Genomic DNA, 12,852 nt, shown 5'->3' with positions numbered 1-12,852 from the left:
AACACAAAACATGTACAAACATCCGAATCAAATAAAGATATGCAAGCTAACATGAACATAAAACATGAACGATTAAAACAGGGCAATGATAAATCCACGACCCATTACACTAATGCCACAAATCTCATAGCTTGATAAGAGTGTGAAGAGTGTGTGGATCTGCACTTTACCCATGTACTTCGTGGCGTTAAAGGATTTGATCGTGGAAGTAGGTCAACCCTTAAAATATCTTGGGGACCGTATGCGAAGAATTAACTAGTATTATTAAATAATAATCGATTAATTTACTAATTTCTAGCACAAATTCTCATTTGTGACGGGTAATATCCGTCAAAAACTTGTGACGGGTAAAATAAAAACCCATATGGCTAGATAAGACAAGCCATTTGTGAAGTGAGTTATTGCATTCTAAAATGACAGGTTGTACATGTCTATTTAATAATTATTCGAATGTGTTCATGTGACCTATTTTTAGTACTTGTGCGACCAGGAAGAAATATAAATATTAAAATGGAGGAAAGTAGGGCCGGTGGAGGTGACCTGAGTCATACTCAGCTTGTGGTTGGCTGATCTGTTACTTTCATTCTTTTTCAGGTACAAGTGTCGGGGAAGGACAAGTGTGAGGAATTTCAGATATGATCAATGACCTAATAGGATGCATATGTTATAGAGTTATTAGTTTTTACCTTTAACAAGTGTATTTTTCTTTATTTTAATTGTGTAAGCCTTGTATTTTTCGGAGGGGAATACAGCGGTGACGCCTTATAATTCCGCTGTTGTCTATTATTTATAAAAAGAGCTATTTTGAGCTGCCTGCTTATTTTTCGAGGCGTTACATAAGCGTCAGTGTAAGTGTTTTTTTATAATATGATTGCCAATTTGTGTAAAGTTCCAAAAAAGGCTAATATGTATGTTAGCAAGTTAATGGTGGTACTACACTTGTCGAATGATCCAAGTTTTATAGAAAACTCCCAAATTTGTCCAACTCAGAATAACCAGACTCCTGCTGAATATAGCTACAAAAAACCGCTATATAAACATCAATCGAAAACAAGATACCTACCTAGGAATACAAACGAAATGCAACATAGAGCTTCAAAAAAACACGCTATGTGGGTGGTGTGTGTTGATAAACTTACGTTTAGAGCGAAAGTGTTTACAACTTTCTAAAGAATATCTATACGTAGTTGAATAGAGTCTTGTATATATATGTTTACGTTAGTTCACAAGCTACAACATAATATCATTGTCTTATCTATTTCATGTTATTGTGTTATTTAACAATTAACCATCTAAACAAAAGACGTAGTTATATTCGGATATTCATGCTCTCAGCAAAGTTAAATACGAATAAATTACAAAGGATTGTAATTTAGTTTGCAATCGATTCAACCATCAAAACAATATCACAAGAGTTTTAGTGTGGCCAACACTAAACATGTACAAACATCCGAATCAAATAAAGATATGCAAGCTAACATGAACATAAAACATCATCGATTAAAACAGGGCAATGATAAATCCACGACCCATTACACTAATGCCACAAATCTCATAGCTCGATAAGAGTGTGAAGAGTGTCTGGATCTGCACTTACCCATGTACTTCGTGGCATTAAAGGATTTGATCGTGGAAGTAGGTCAACCCTTAAAATATCTTGGGGACCGTATGCGAAGAATTAACTAGTATTATTAAATAATAATCGATTAATTTACTAATTTCTAGCACAAATTCTCATTTGTGACTGGTAATATCGTCAAAAACTTGTGACGGGTAAAATAAAAACCCATATATGTAGATAAGACAAGCTATTTGTGAATCCCTGAAAACTCTTATTTTTATCTTATTTATCATGTAGGTAATATTTAACCCTCACAAATGAGACTTAATCAATTTCCAGCACAACATGTGGCGAGGCGACTAGTATTAGCACACTTGTAATTAATTAGAAAAAAAAAAGCGAGGGAAGAATGGGAAGGGGACCCACAAAAGGGGTCACACTCTCTTTAACACCGAATCACATTCTCACAGTCTCACTAATAAGTATGGCAGCAGCTTGAATAAATCACTCTCCACCGCCCAAATTCATCCCCCCATCTCTAATCTCTTCCTTCCTTCCTTCATTCATTAATCAATCCTCTAATCTTTCTCCCTCTTTTTCTTCGCCCAAATTAATCTCAAACAACAATGGCGAACCGAGTTGATCTTGACGGTAATCCGATTAAGACGATGACGATATGCATGATCGGTGCGGGCGGTTTCATCGGGTCACACCTCTGCGAGAAACTCATGTCCGAAACACCGCATACTGTTCTCGCCGTCGATGTTTACAATGACAAGATTAAGCATCTTCTTGAACCTTCTACTAATCCTTGGGCGAATCGTATACAGTTTCATCGTATCAATATTAAGCATGATTCTCGTCTTGAAGGTCTCATCAAGATGTCAGATCTGGTATTCTCATTCTTCTATGATTTATGATTTCTTTGATAATTTATGAATGCTGTAATGATTTCGGCGATTTTCTGGTGTCGAATTTGCGAGCAGTAATTTTCTTGTTTTTCGCATGGAAAATGTAACTAGTTGTTGTTAATTTTGATTGATTTTGTTCAGCGTTTTCGTAGTGCATGTGTTTTCGGCGAATTTTTGGTGTCGGTGCTGCGTTTATGTTCGATGATTCTTTAATGTTTGGTGTTTCGAAGTTGCGAGAAGTGATTTTATTGTTTTCGTTTGTAATTTTTGATCTTATTCTCGAAGATTTCAGTATACATTCTTGTTAATGCGATTAATTTCGTTTATTGCGAGTTCCGACGCTTTTTCCTCGTGTCGGTGTTGCTGTTGCTGTAAACATCTACGAATGTTTGACGTTTTGAAGTTGCGTGGAGTAATTTTCATGTTATTTAGTTCTTAAATATAATGTTCGTATCCCTTGGCTTCGCGATCTTATGTAATTGAAGCTCAAAGATGCGAATGCGTGTAATTTCAGCTATTTTTGTTGTCGGTGCTACTGTTTTATGCTTCATTCTGGAGTTTATAATGATCTGTGCTTTATTGATAGCATTTCAGTTGATGACTTGGTGCTAATTAGTTCCGTCTCGGATAATTTCAGTTCTCCGTGCAGTGATTTCTGCTTAATTCTTTTGAGTTCATAGTAGTTTATGATAGACTAGTGTAATTGTGATCATTTTGCCGCTTTGAAGTGGCATTTTGTATATTTTCACTTAATTTTAGTCTGAACTTGAAATTGTATGATTTAGACCATCAACTTGGCGGCAATCTGTACTCCTGCTGACTACAACACGCGTCCTCTTGACACAATATACAGCAACTTCATCGATGCGCTTCCAGTGGTAAGGATTTTGGTGAATGTGACTTAAACAGTAACATTTTCTTCGTTAAATATCTAAATGATGCTGAAGTTTGTGATGCTAAATTGCAATGTGGTCGATAATTTATTTCAGGTTAAATATTGCTCAGAGAACAACAAGCGCCTCATTCACTTTTCTACTTGTGAAGTGTATGGGAAAACCATTGGTAGCTTCCTTCCCAAGGATAGCCCTCTGCGTCAGGTTAATTATTGAATTTTCTTGATTTTGTGATTCTGTTTTCTTTGATTATGTTAATACTTGTACTACACATCTGGATTTGGATGTAGATCTGTGCTTTATTGCTGTGTTTGTATTGCTAACTTTTTGGAAGATTCTTTACCTAATTATATAACACAACACTTTGTTGGACTAGTTTAAGTTACGTTGCCGTGATTCCATTTTATTACTAGTTCTTGGTCTCTGCTCTGTACCTTTGTCTTTAAATATTACAGCAAGGTCATGCCTCGGTACATGACGTTCACACACTGTGTTTAGCATGTGACATTTTCATTTAGGATTGATAGCCGGGCATTAATAATTCTTTAAAGCTAAGATTCAGTTTGGTAACTTGCCATCTGCTTAGGCACACTCAGTTACGCTGGATTTTTTATTTTAAAAATGATTTGAAGATAGATAATAACAGAGGTGAAGCCAAAAGTTTTGCATCCGGCGTGCACAAATATAACATCTGGTCGACAAAGAAAATGCATATGTAAATGAGCTCTCTTATGTGCGTATGTGTACAGATTATAATGTTAAGATTACAATTATATTCAGTTTATTTAAGAATCTGGCAATTACTTTTGGCACAAAGTAATTGTATTAAGCATCTGGCAATTATTTCTTTTTAATCCAAAAATAAAAAGAGCTGGGAGAACGATGTTAGCGGGGTAGAGAATAATTTGGTAACAAAGTAACTGCGTACGTTCATATCCTTTTTGATCCAGATTTAATGGTGATCAACTTTTGATGGCGTGGGTCATGGACTGATGGGTCAATCACGTGTTTTGATATAAAACAATCTCGTGATAATGTTACCATGAGACCAATCCAAAGAGAACCGTGTTTCCATCTTTTTTTGGTTGGAGGGACAATTCTTTCTATTTGTTTCCTCTATGTTTGGTGCCTTCCTTGTGCATCTTAGCAGTGATTGCTGGATAGGAACCTAGATCTCAAACAAAAGGAGGGGAGATGTAGTAGCGTAAGTAGTAAGCGATTTGATTCAGGCGCTCTTACATGTTTTTTTTCCTGGTGTTCTAGGACCCTGAATATTACGTTCTTAAAGAAGATACTTCCCCCTGTATCTTTGGCTCCATCGAGAAGCAGAGGTGGTCTTATGCATGTGCCAAGCAGTTGATTGAGAGGCTCATCTATGGTACCATATTTTCTCTTCTCAGAATTTTCGTTTCCAGGTCCTGGTTTTTGGTAATAGTGCTCATTGTTATATATATATTTGTTATTGTTGTAGCCGAGGGTGCTGAAAATGGCATGGAGTTCACTATTGTCAGACCGTTTAACTGGATAGGCCCCAGGATGGATTTCATCCCTGGTATTGATGGTCCTAGTGAAGGTGTTCCAAGAGTTTTAGCTTGCTTCAGCAACGTATGTTACTTGCTCCCGTCTGACCTTATTTACTTTTCAAGCTTTTGTGAAAGACTGATTATCTAATTTGTTCACTATCATTTTAGAACCTTCTGCGTCGTGAGCCTCTTAAGCTTGTGGATGGTGGTGAATCCCAGAGAACATTTGTATACATCAAAGATGCCATTGAGGCTGTACTCTTGATGATTGTAAGTTGATCCATATCACCGTCATTATTTATATTTCCAAAGTTCAGAGCAGCCAGTTTTCTATATTTTTTTTCCTTAATAATGTCTGAACTTATTTGTACTTCCTCTCGAATCAGGAAAATCCAGCCAGAGCAAATGGTCACATCTTCAATGTTGGCAACCCTAACAATGAAGTCACTGTTCGACAGCTTGCTGAAATGATGACCCAGGTTAACTTTTATGTTGATCTATACTACCTCCAGCGCACTTTATATCTTGTGGTGTATGAAATGACCCCTAAATTTGAATTCTGTAGGTATACTCAAAAGTGAGTGGGGAGTCAGCCATGGAGACACCAACTGTTGATGTTAGCTCTAAAGAATTCTACGGTGAAGGTTACGACGACAGTGATAAAAGAATTCCTGATATGACCATCATCAACAGACAGCTTGGTATTACGCTCTGAATAAAATCTTCAGTTTTGAATTTTGATTAGTTTCCTTGATTAATTAAAATGCAGATAACTGAAGCATTATTGTTTTATCAAATATTTAGGTTGGAACCCGAAGACATCTCTATGGGACTTGCTGGAATCAACTCTCACATACCAACATAGGACATATGCACAGGCTGTGAAGCAGGCCGTATCAAAGCCAATTGCATGTTGATGAAAGCGGAGAGATGATAAGACGGTCTTCACCTGGGTATAACTTCTCCTTCTCGGGTGTTGCACTTTGTTTACCAAGATGTCTTAAATTCTTTTCTGAAGAACCTTGAACTACGTCTAAAATGGTCACTTACGTATAGCTTTATTTGTTTTACCTTCTATCATTTTTCTGCTGCCATATAAGGTAGTTAAAGTGCTCTTGCTTCTCCGAAAACTGTAATCAGTCTGATCAAAATAGGGTGCTGTTAATTAGGGTACTAGAATTTCTATAAATCTTGTTGCTGTAATCTACTCAAAGAGCACTAGGCTAGTGTCCTCGGCTGGTAAATGGTAATCATGAGGGGAAATTACCGAATTGTATCCAAAATGTATTTCAATACATACATTGTTACCCGTTATTAGGTTGGAACTTTTGAGACAGTCTAATGTTCTTATTGCCATGTACGTATTGTTTTCCTTCTTCTACAATATAGGTGGGTGGTATTACAGCTAAAAAAAAAGGTTTTTCTACAAAGATAACCTTGTATTTTTCAAATTTCACACGGTAGCCTTACTTCTTTTTAAACACACTTATGATATCCTTATACTTTATTAATATTTATTATCAGCATGATCCTTAATTTTTATCGTCAATTTTATCCATTAACTAGTTGACTTGGCAAAGACACGACTGATTGTATTTTAGGTTTTCAACAAGGTAAAACCTTATAGTTTGAGAATCCTACAAAACAATTCTATTTTTATTTTTATTTTTTTAGAGAATACACGTTTAAAAATTTAAACTGTAATTAATCATTTTGTGTGGAGTTAATTGAGGGAGTACATTGCAAACGGTATATAAATATAAAAGAACATATTTATCAAATAATAGAAATTTTAAAGGATATTCTTACATGGCGTGAAATTTCATTAAGCATATACACCATTGTACAATGTACGCGTATTATAAAACAGTATCATATACTCTCTCTGTTCCGGTCAATTTGTTGTCCTTTTCCATATTTGGGTATCTCATTGAGTTGTTGTCTTTTCTATTTTAAGAATAAATTTGATGAACAATTTGATCATTCACACTCAATGTGTTCCACTTGTCATTTGATAATTGGTCCCTTCCTCTTTCCTTCGTCTTTATGCCAAAACCAAAGAACAACAATTAACCGGAACGAAGTGAGTATGTTTTATCACCCGTACAATCTAAGAACTTAAGGAGGTATACATTTTGGACTTAAGCATAATAATCTAAACATGGTCGACATACATTATCACAAATCACCACAATAATAATTATTATTTCACCCACCCGTAAACCCGTCCATACCCAATCTGTTTGTTCAGGATCAAATCGGTTGTCGCCACATATTTGAACAAGTCATCTAAATGAGTTATGAAGATGTTAATAATACAAATTCTTATTGAAGAAGAATATATCTACTACATAGTTAAAACGGATTAAATATTAGCCACTTGAATAGAAGTCAAAAGAATAATATTAACGTCAAATTACCAATCCAAAAAAGAAACCAAAAACTTTCTCCTCCTTCTCTAAAAAAAACCCTAGCCTCCATCAATCAAATATGGGGCTTCCATCGATCATTGATTGATGGTAAGCCCTTCAAATAGTTTCATTTATCGTTGCTGGTATGAAATATTATGAATTAATCAATAAAAGTCTCCCTTTTGGTGAGATCTGTTTTTCCGTCTCTATTTTCAGAGTTTTTTCAGTCCTTGTCTTTCTAGGGTTTAGTATTATTATTGGAATTATAGATAAGAGCGGTTTGTCGATGATTCATCATACGACTCTACAATGGATATGCGTTATTCGTCGGATCTATGGTGCCGATGAGCGGTAAATTTTCTCCATCAATGAATCAAACGAAGGATCCTCTTAAAAGCTACATGAAGAGAGCGATACAAGGACGAGCCGAATTGTCATATCATGTTTTGAGATGCGTAGTTTTACAGGAGAAATTTGTCCTTTGGTTTCTATTAGAATTGTTTTCGATTATACTTATCTTTTGTAAGTGCCGTTTTGCGTTTTATTAATGAACTGATCTTTTTCTTCAAAAAAAAAAAAAAGAAATAACAACATTGTCCAATCTATCCCAATAGTTTAAATACTTAACTCGTTTTTATTATAAAATTAGGTAGTATCCCGCGCTTTGCGCGGCCTGTTTTAAAATTTAATTATTAAAATTGAAGAAAAATAACATAATTTATATATGAACTTTAATATTTTTACTTATAAATAAAAATAAATTAATCTTTCTCAAATTTAATTTTATTAGGTTTATTTTCAATATTTTAAAATAAAATACATACAATTTTAATTAAAACTAATAAGTGATAATTTATTATGCTGATCAACGTTTTATAAATTATTTTGTGACTAATCAAATATCATATTAATTAAAATAAAATTTATTCGAATAATACAACAATCAACATTAAGTTCTCAAATTACATCATTTCACAATACGTTAGGTTCCAAATCAATCAACATTTGTTCAAATGATGTGAATAAAATTTTATGTAATTTTAAAAAAAAAAATATGTATTGCGTGTGATATTTATGTATCAAACATATAGAGTTCAAACTCAACTTATTTAAATGTTTTGATTGTGTTTTGCATCTGTTATGTGTCAAACACAACTATATATAAATGATGTTTAAGAGTTTACCTATAAATAAACTAGGTTAAACTTTCTCAAATAATATTTTTTGAAGAGTATTTAAAATATAATATATAAAATATTTAACTAAAAGTAATATTATCTAGTCATAATCAATATTTATACTTAACGTGTACGTATTTTAATTGAAGATATTAAATAAAAATGTAACGTTTTTTCCTACTTTTTTATGTCTTTTATAATGCTATATTATTTAATAATCATTACTTTTGTTTTGATTATTCAAATGCATTCGTGATCACTGTGTACATACATACTCGTTATCACACTATTTAAACCTATCAAAATCTCATATGTATTCAATTTCTCGCAATATAATTTTTTTCATTCCCACATAAAAAATTTACCTCTTAGTAGTTTTCTTTAAGTTATGTTTTTAAGAAATACAATGATTCTTTCAAATGTATTTTTTTTGGGATTTAATGGTCTAAGTTTTATAACTTTATCAAAATGTCTTTTTACGTAAACATAAAATATTTTGGGACACTCACTTTAATCATCTCTATAAATCAAAATATTTCAATAAATATAATGAAAATTATACTCAATTTGAAACATTTTTCGCAATAAACGTAATTATTTACAATTTAGGATTTTTATCAAAATAATTTTTTAATAAATTTAGAATCAAATCACCATAATTATTTAATGTAATTTTATAATAAAATTTATTAAGCTGTAATTAATATTTTGCTGAGATTTATACAGCATTAATTTATTATGTTTATATTTAATGTTCAGTGTAATTAATGCTTGTATTTAAAGCTGGGTTGACACGTGGCGCATCCGCATCATGCTTCAACCCGCTTTTTATATATATATATATATATATATATATATATATATATATATATATATATATATATATAGAGAGAGAGAGAGAGAGAGAGAGAGAGAGAGAGAGAGAGAGAGAGAGAGAGAGAGAGAGAGAGAGAGAGAGAGAGAGAGAGAGAGAGAGATCAACTAAGGTCCTTAGATATATTAAGTCCATAAGTTCTATTATGAGCCATTGGATCGAGGGAGATGGAGGGATGAGATCAACCCCAAAAAAGTGTGTTTATAAGCTAATCTCATCATCTCTCTCCTCCTTCACTAATTCACTCTAATTAATCACTAATTTACTATATATTTGTTTTCCACTCATCCATTTCTCTTTCATCTTACACATTTCATTTCTCTCTTCTCTCAAACTCTAAAAAAAAAACCCAAATAAATAAAAAAAACCCAAAAATCCAAATAAATAAAAAAACCCAAAAAATCCAAATAAACCAAAAAACTCAAATAAATCATTCATTCCTCTCTTCCTCATTCACCACCACCCACCACCACCCCACCCGACACCAACTAACCACCCACCACCCCCGCCGCCACCACCCCACCGCCGCTGACTTTTTTTTTTTTTTCGTTTTGTGTTAATTTGTATGTTTTGAGTTGTTTTTTCCATTCATTAATTTTTTTGTCTTTTATTTTATTTTAGTTGTCTTTTATTTTGTTAGTTCTCATTTTTTATTCATTTTCTTAAATCTCTTCTTGTTATACGTTTTTTTTAAGATTTCGTGTTTAATTTTTTTTTTTGTGAGATACTTTTTTTTCATCTAAGACAAAAATGGACTAAAGTTATACAAAAATGAACCAAAGTTATACAAAAATAGACCAAAGTTATACAAAAAAAGACTAAAGTTATACAAAAATTGGACTAAAGTTATACAAAAATGAACCAAAGTTATACAAAAATGGACTAAAGTTATACAAATATGGATTAAAGTTATACAGTACCAACATAGTATAAGAACGAGGACGCACACCCAAGTGCTCATTATAAGTGAATGGGATATTACCACGAAAGTGTTAAATCTGACCTGATAACAACTCGAAGATGACAAGAAAAACGCCTAGCGCCTTAAGCGGCATAACGGCAAAACGGTGTCTCTCCTTTCACAGTTATCAATTCAGATTGAACACGCTAAAGTTATACAAATAAGGACGAAAGTTATACAAAAATGAACCAAAGTTATACAAAAATGGACCAAAGTTATACAAACATGAACCAAAGTTATACAAAAATAGACCAAAGTTATACAAAAAAAGACTAAAGTTATACAAAAATTGGACTAAAGTTATACAAAAAATTGGTCTAAAGTTATACAAAAATGAACCAAAGTTATACAAAAATGAACCAAAGTTATACAAATATGGACTAACTTTAGTCCAATTTTTGTATAACTTTAGTCCAATTTTTTGTATAACTTTAGTCCATTTTTTGTATAACTCTGGTCGATTTTTGTATAACTTTGGTTCATTTTTGTATAACTTTAGACCAATTTTTTGTATAACTTTAGTCCAATTTTTTGTATAACTTTAGTCCATTTTTGTATAACTTTGGTTCATTTTTGTATAACTTTAGTCCATTGTTGTATGACTTTAGTCCAATTTTTGTATAACTTTAGTCTTTTTTTGTATAACTTTGGTCTATTTTTGTATAACTTCAGTCCTTTTTTGTATAACTTTAGTCCATTTTTGTATAACTTTAGTCCTTATTTGAATAACTTTTGTCCTTATTTGTATAACTTCAATCATTTTTTGTATAATTGTAATCCAAATTTGTATAACTTTAGTCCAAAATTGTATAACTTTAGTCCTTATTTGTATAACTTTAGTCCTTATTTGTATAACTTCAGTCCAAATTTGTGTAATTTTAGTCCAAAATTGTATAACTTTATTCCATAAGAGTATAACTTTAGTCATAAAATGTATAACTTTAGTCATAAAATGTATAACTTTAGTCGTAAATAGTAAAAAAAATCAAACAATAAAAAAAATAAAATCAAAACATAACACAAATCATAAAATCAAACAAATAAAAAAACTTGAATAACAATAATAAAAACCAAATAACAATAACAATAATAACAATAACAAAACAAAAAACCAAATAACAATCACAAAAAACCAAATCTAAAATCTAAAAAAAAACAAATAACAAAACCAAATTTAAATATCGTGTGTATAACTCTAATGCACGCAGTGTATAACTTTAATAGACAAGATGTATAACTTTAGTCCAAAAAATCAAATAACAATAACAACCAAATAAAAAAATAAAAACAAAAAACCAAAACAAAAAACAAAAACAAAACAAAAAACAAAGAACAAAAACAAAAACAAAACAAAAAACAAAGAACAAAAAAAAAAAAAACAAAAACGCAGTACTGGCGGAGGGAGGAAGGAAGGAACAAAACAAAGAACGAAAACCAAAACAAAGAACAAAACCAAAAAAACCAAAACAAAAAACCAAAACAAAAAACAAAACCAAAACAAAGAACAAAACCAAAAAAAAATGGAAGGAGGAGGAAGGAAGGAAGGACGGCGGAGGGAGTATTGGCGGCAGGAGGAGGAAGGACGGCGGGAGGGTGGGGAAAGGAAGAGCAGGGAGGTGCGGTTGTGGCGGGAGGTGCGGTTGTTGTCGAAGTCGGTGTTGTTGTTTGTTGTTGTTGTTGTTGGTGTTGTGACGGGGGACGGTTGTGGCGGGTCGTGAGGTGGTGGGTGGTGAGGAGGATGTTGGTGGTGGTGACGGATCTGAAGAAGAGGAGAAGAGGAGATGGCGGCGTCGGGGGTAGGAGGTGCGTGGGGTCGACGGCAGGAGGGAAAGAGATAGTGGTTGTGTGTGGCGGTGTTGAGGAAGGAAGGGATGGTCAGTGGCAGGAGGTGGTGGTGGTGGTGGTGGTGAGGTCGTTGCCGGCGGGAGGAAGAAGGCGGGAGGAAGAAGACGAGGAACATTTTTTGTTTGTTTGAATTTCTGATTTTGGTTTTTAGGTTTTTTTTGTTTTGGGTTTTGGGTTTTATTTTGTTTTGGGAGAGAATGAGGGGTTGGCAGTGAGTAGGAAAATGAGAGAGAAAGAGGGATGAGAGAAGTGTGAGAGAATGAATAATGAGTGAGTGAGTTGGGAGAATTAGAATGAGGGAAGAGTTATACAAATTAGTATGGAGTTATACAAGATTAGGGAGGGAGATTAGGGAGGGAGATTTGTGGCCCTTGAATGAGATGTAATCTCATCCCTCCATCCCTTCCATCCAAAGGCCCTTATAAGGACTTAGGGACTTATTAGATGTAGTGGCCTTATAAGAACCCTTCTCTCTCTCTCTCTCTCTCTCTCTCTCTCTCTCTCTCTCTCTATATATATATATATATATATATATATATATATATATATATATATATATATATATATATATATATATATATATATATAAGTCGGGATCCTGAGAACCCTTAAATATTTGAGGATTGAGTAACGCATACAATATCGCGCAATATACTAAACAATATCACTTCCAAAATAAGGTAACAAAAACAAAC

The 12,852-nt window shown here is 33.1% G+C and overlaps 1 protein-coding gene across 1 annotated transcript; it reads left to right on the top strand.

Annotated features, from left to right (window-relative positions):
- The first annotated feature begins 1,900 nt into the window (after window positions 1-1,900).
- On the top strand, window positions 1,901-6,224 carry LOC141647973 (UDP-D-apiose/UDP-D-xylose synthase 2-like). The gene is made up of 9 exons (XM_074456373.1): window positions 1,901-2,454; window positions 3,258-3,350; window positions 3,462-3,569; window positions 4,629-4,743; window positions 4,837-4,970; window positions 5,057-5,158; window positions 5,275-5,367; window positions 5,454-5,589; window positions 5,693-6,224. The coding sequence occupies exons 1-9, from the start codon at window positions 2,188-2,190 to the stop codon at window positions 5,803-5,805; spliced, it is 1,161 nt and encodes a 386-aa protein (XP_074312474.1). The 5' UTR covers window positions 1,901-2,187; the 3' UTR covers window positions 5,806-6,224.
- Window positions 6,225-12,852: the final 6,628 nt, after the last annotated feature.

Source organism: Silene latifolia, chromosome 3, assembly GCF_048544455.1.
Source record: "Silene latifolia isolate original U9 population chromosome 3, ASM4854445v1, whole genome shotgun sequence".
Classification (NCBI taxonomy): domain Eukaryota; kingdom Viridiplantae; phylum Streptophyta; class Magnoliopsida; order Caryophyllales; family Caryophyllaceae; genus Silene; species Silene latifolia.
This window is presented reverse-complemented; position numbering and strand designations above follow the sequence as displayed.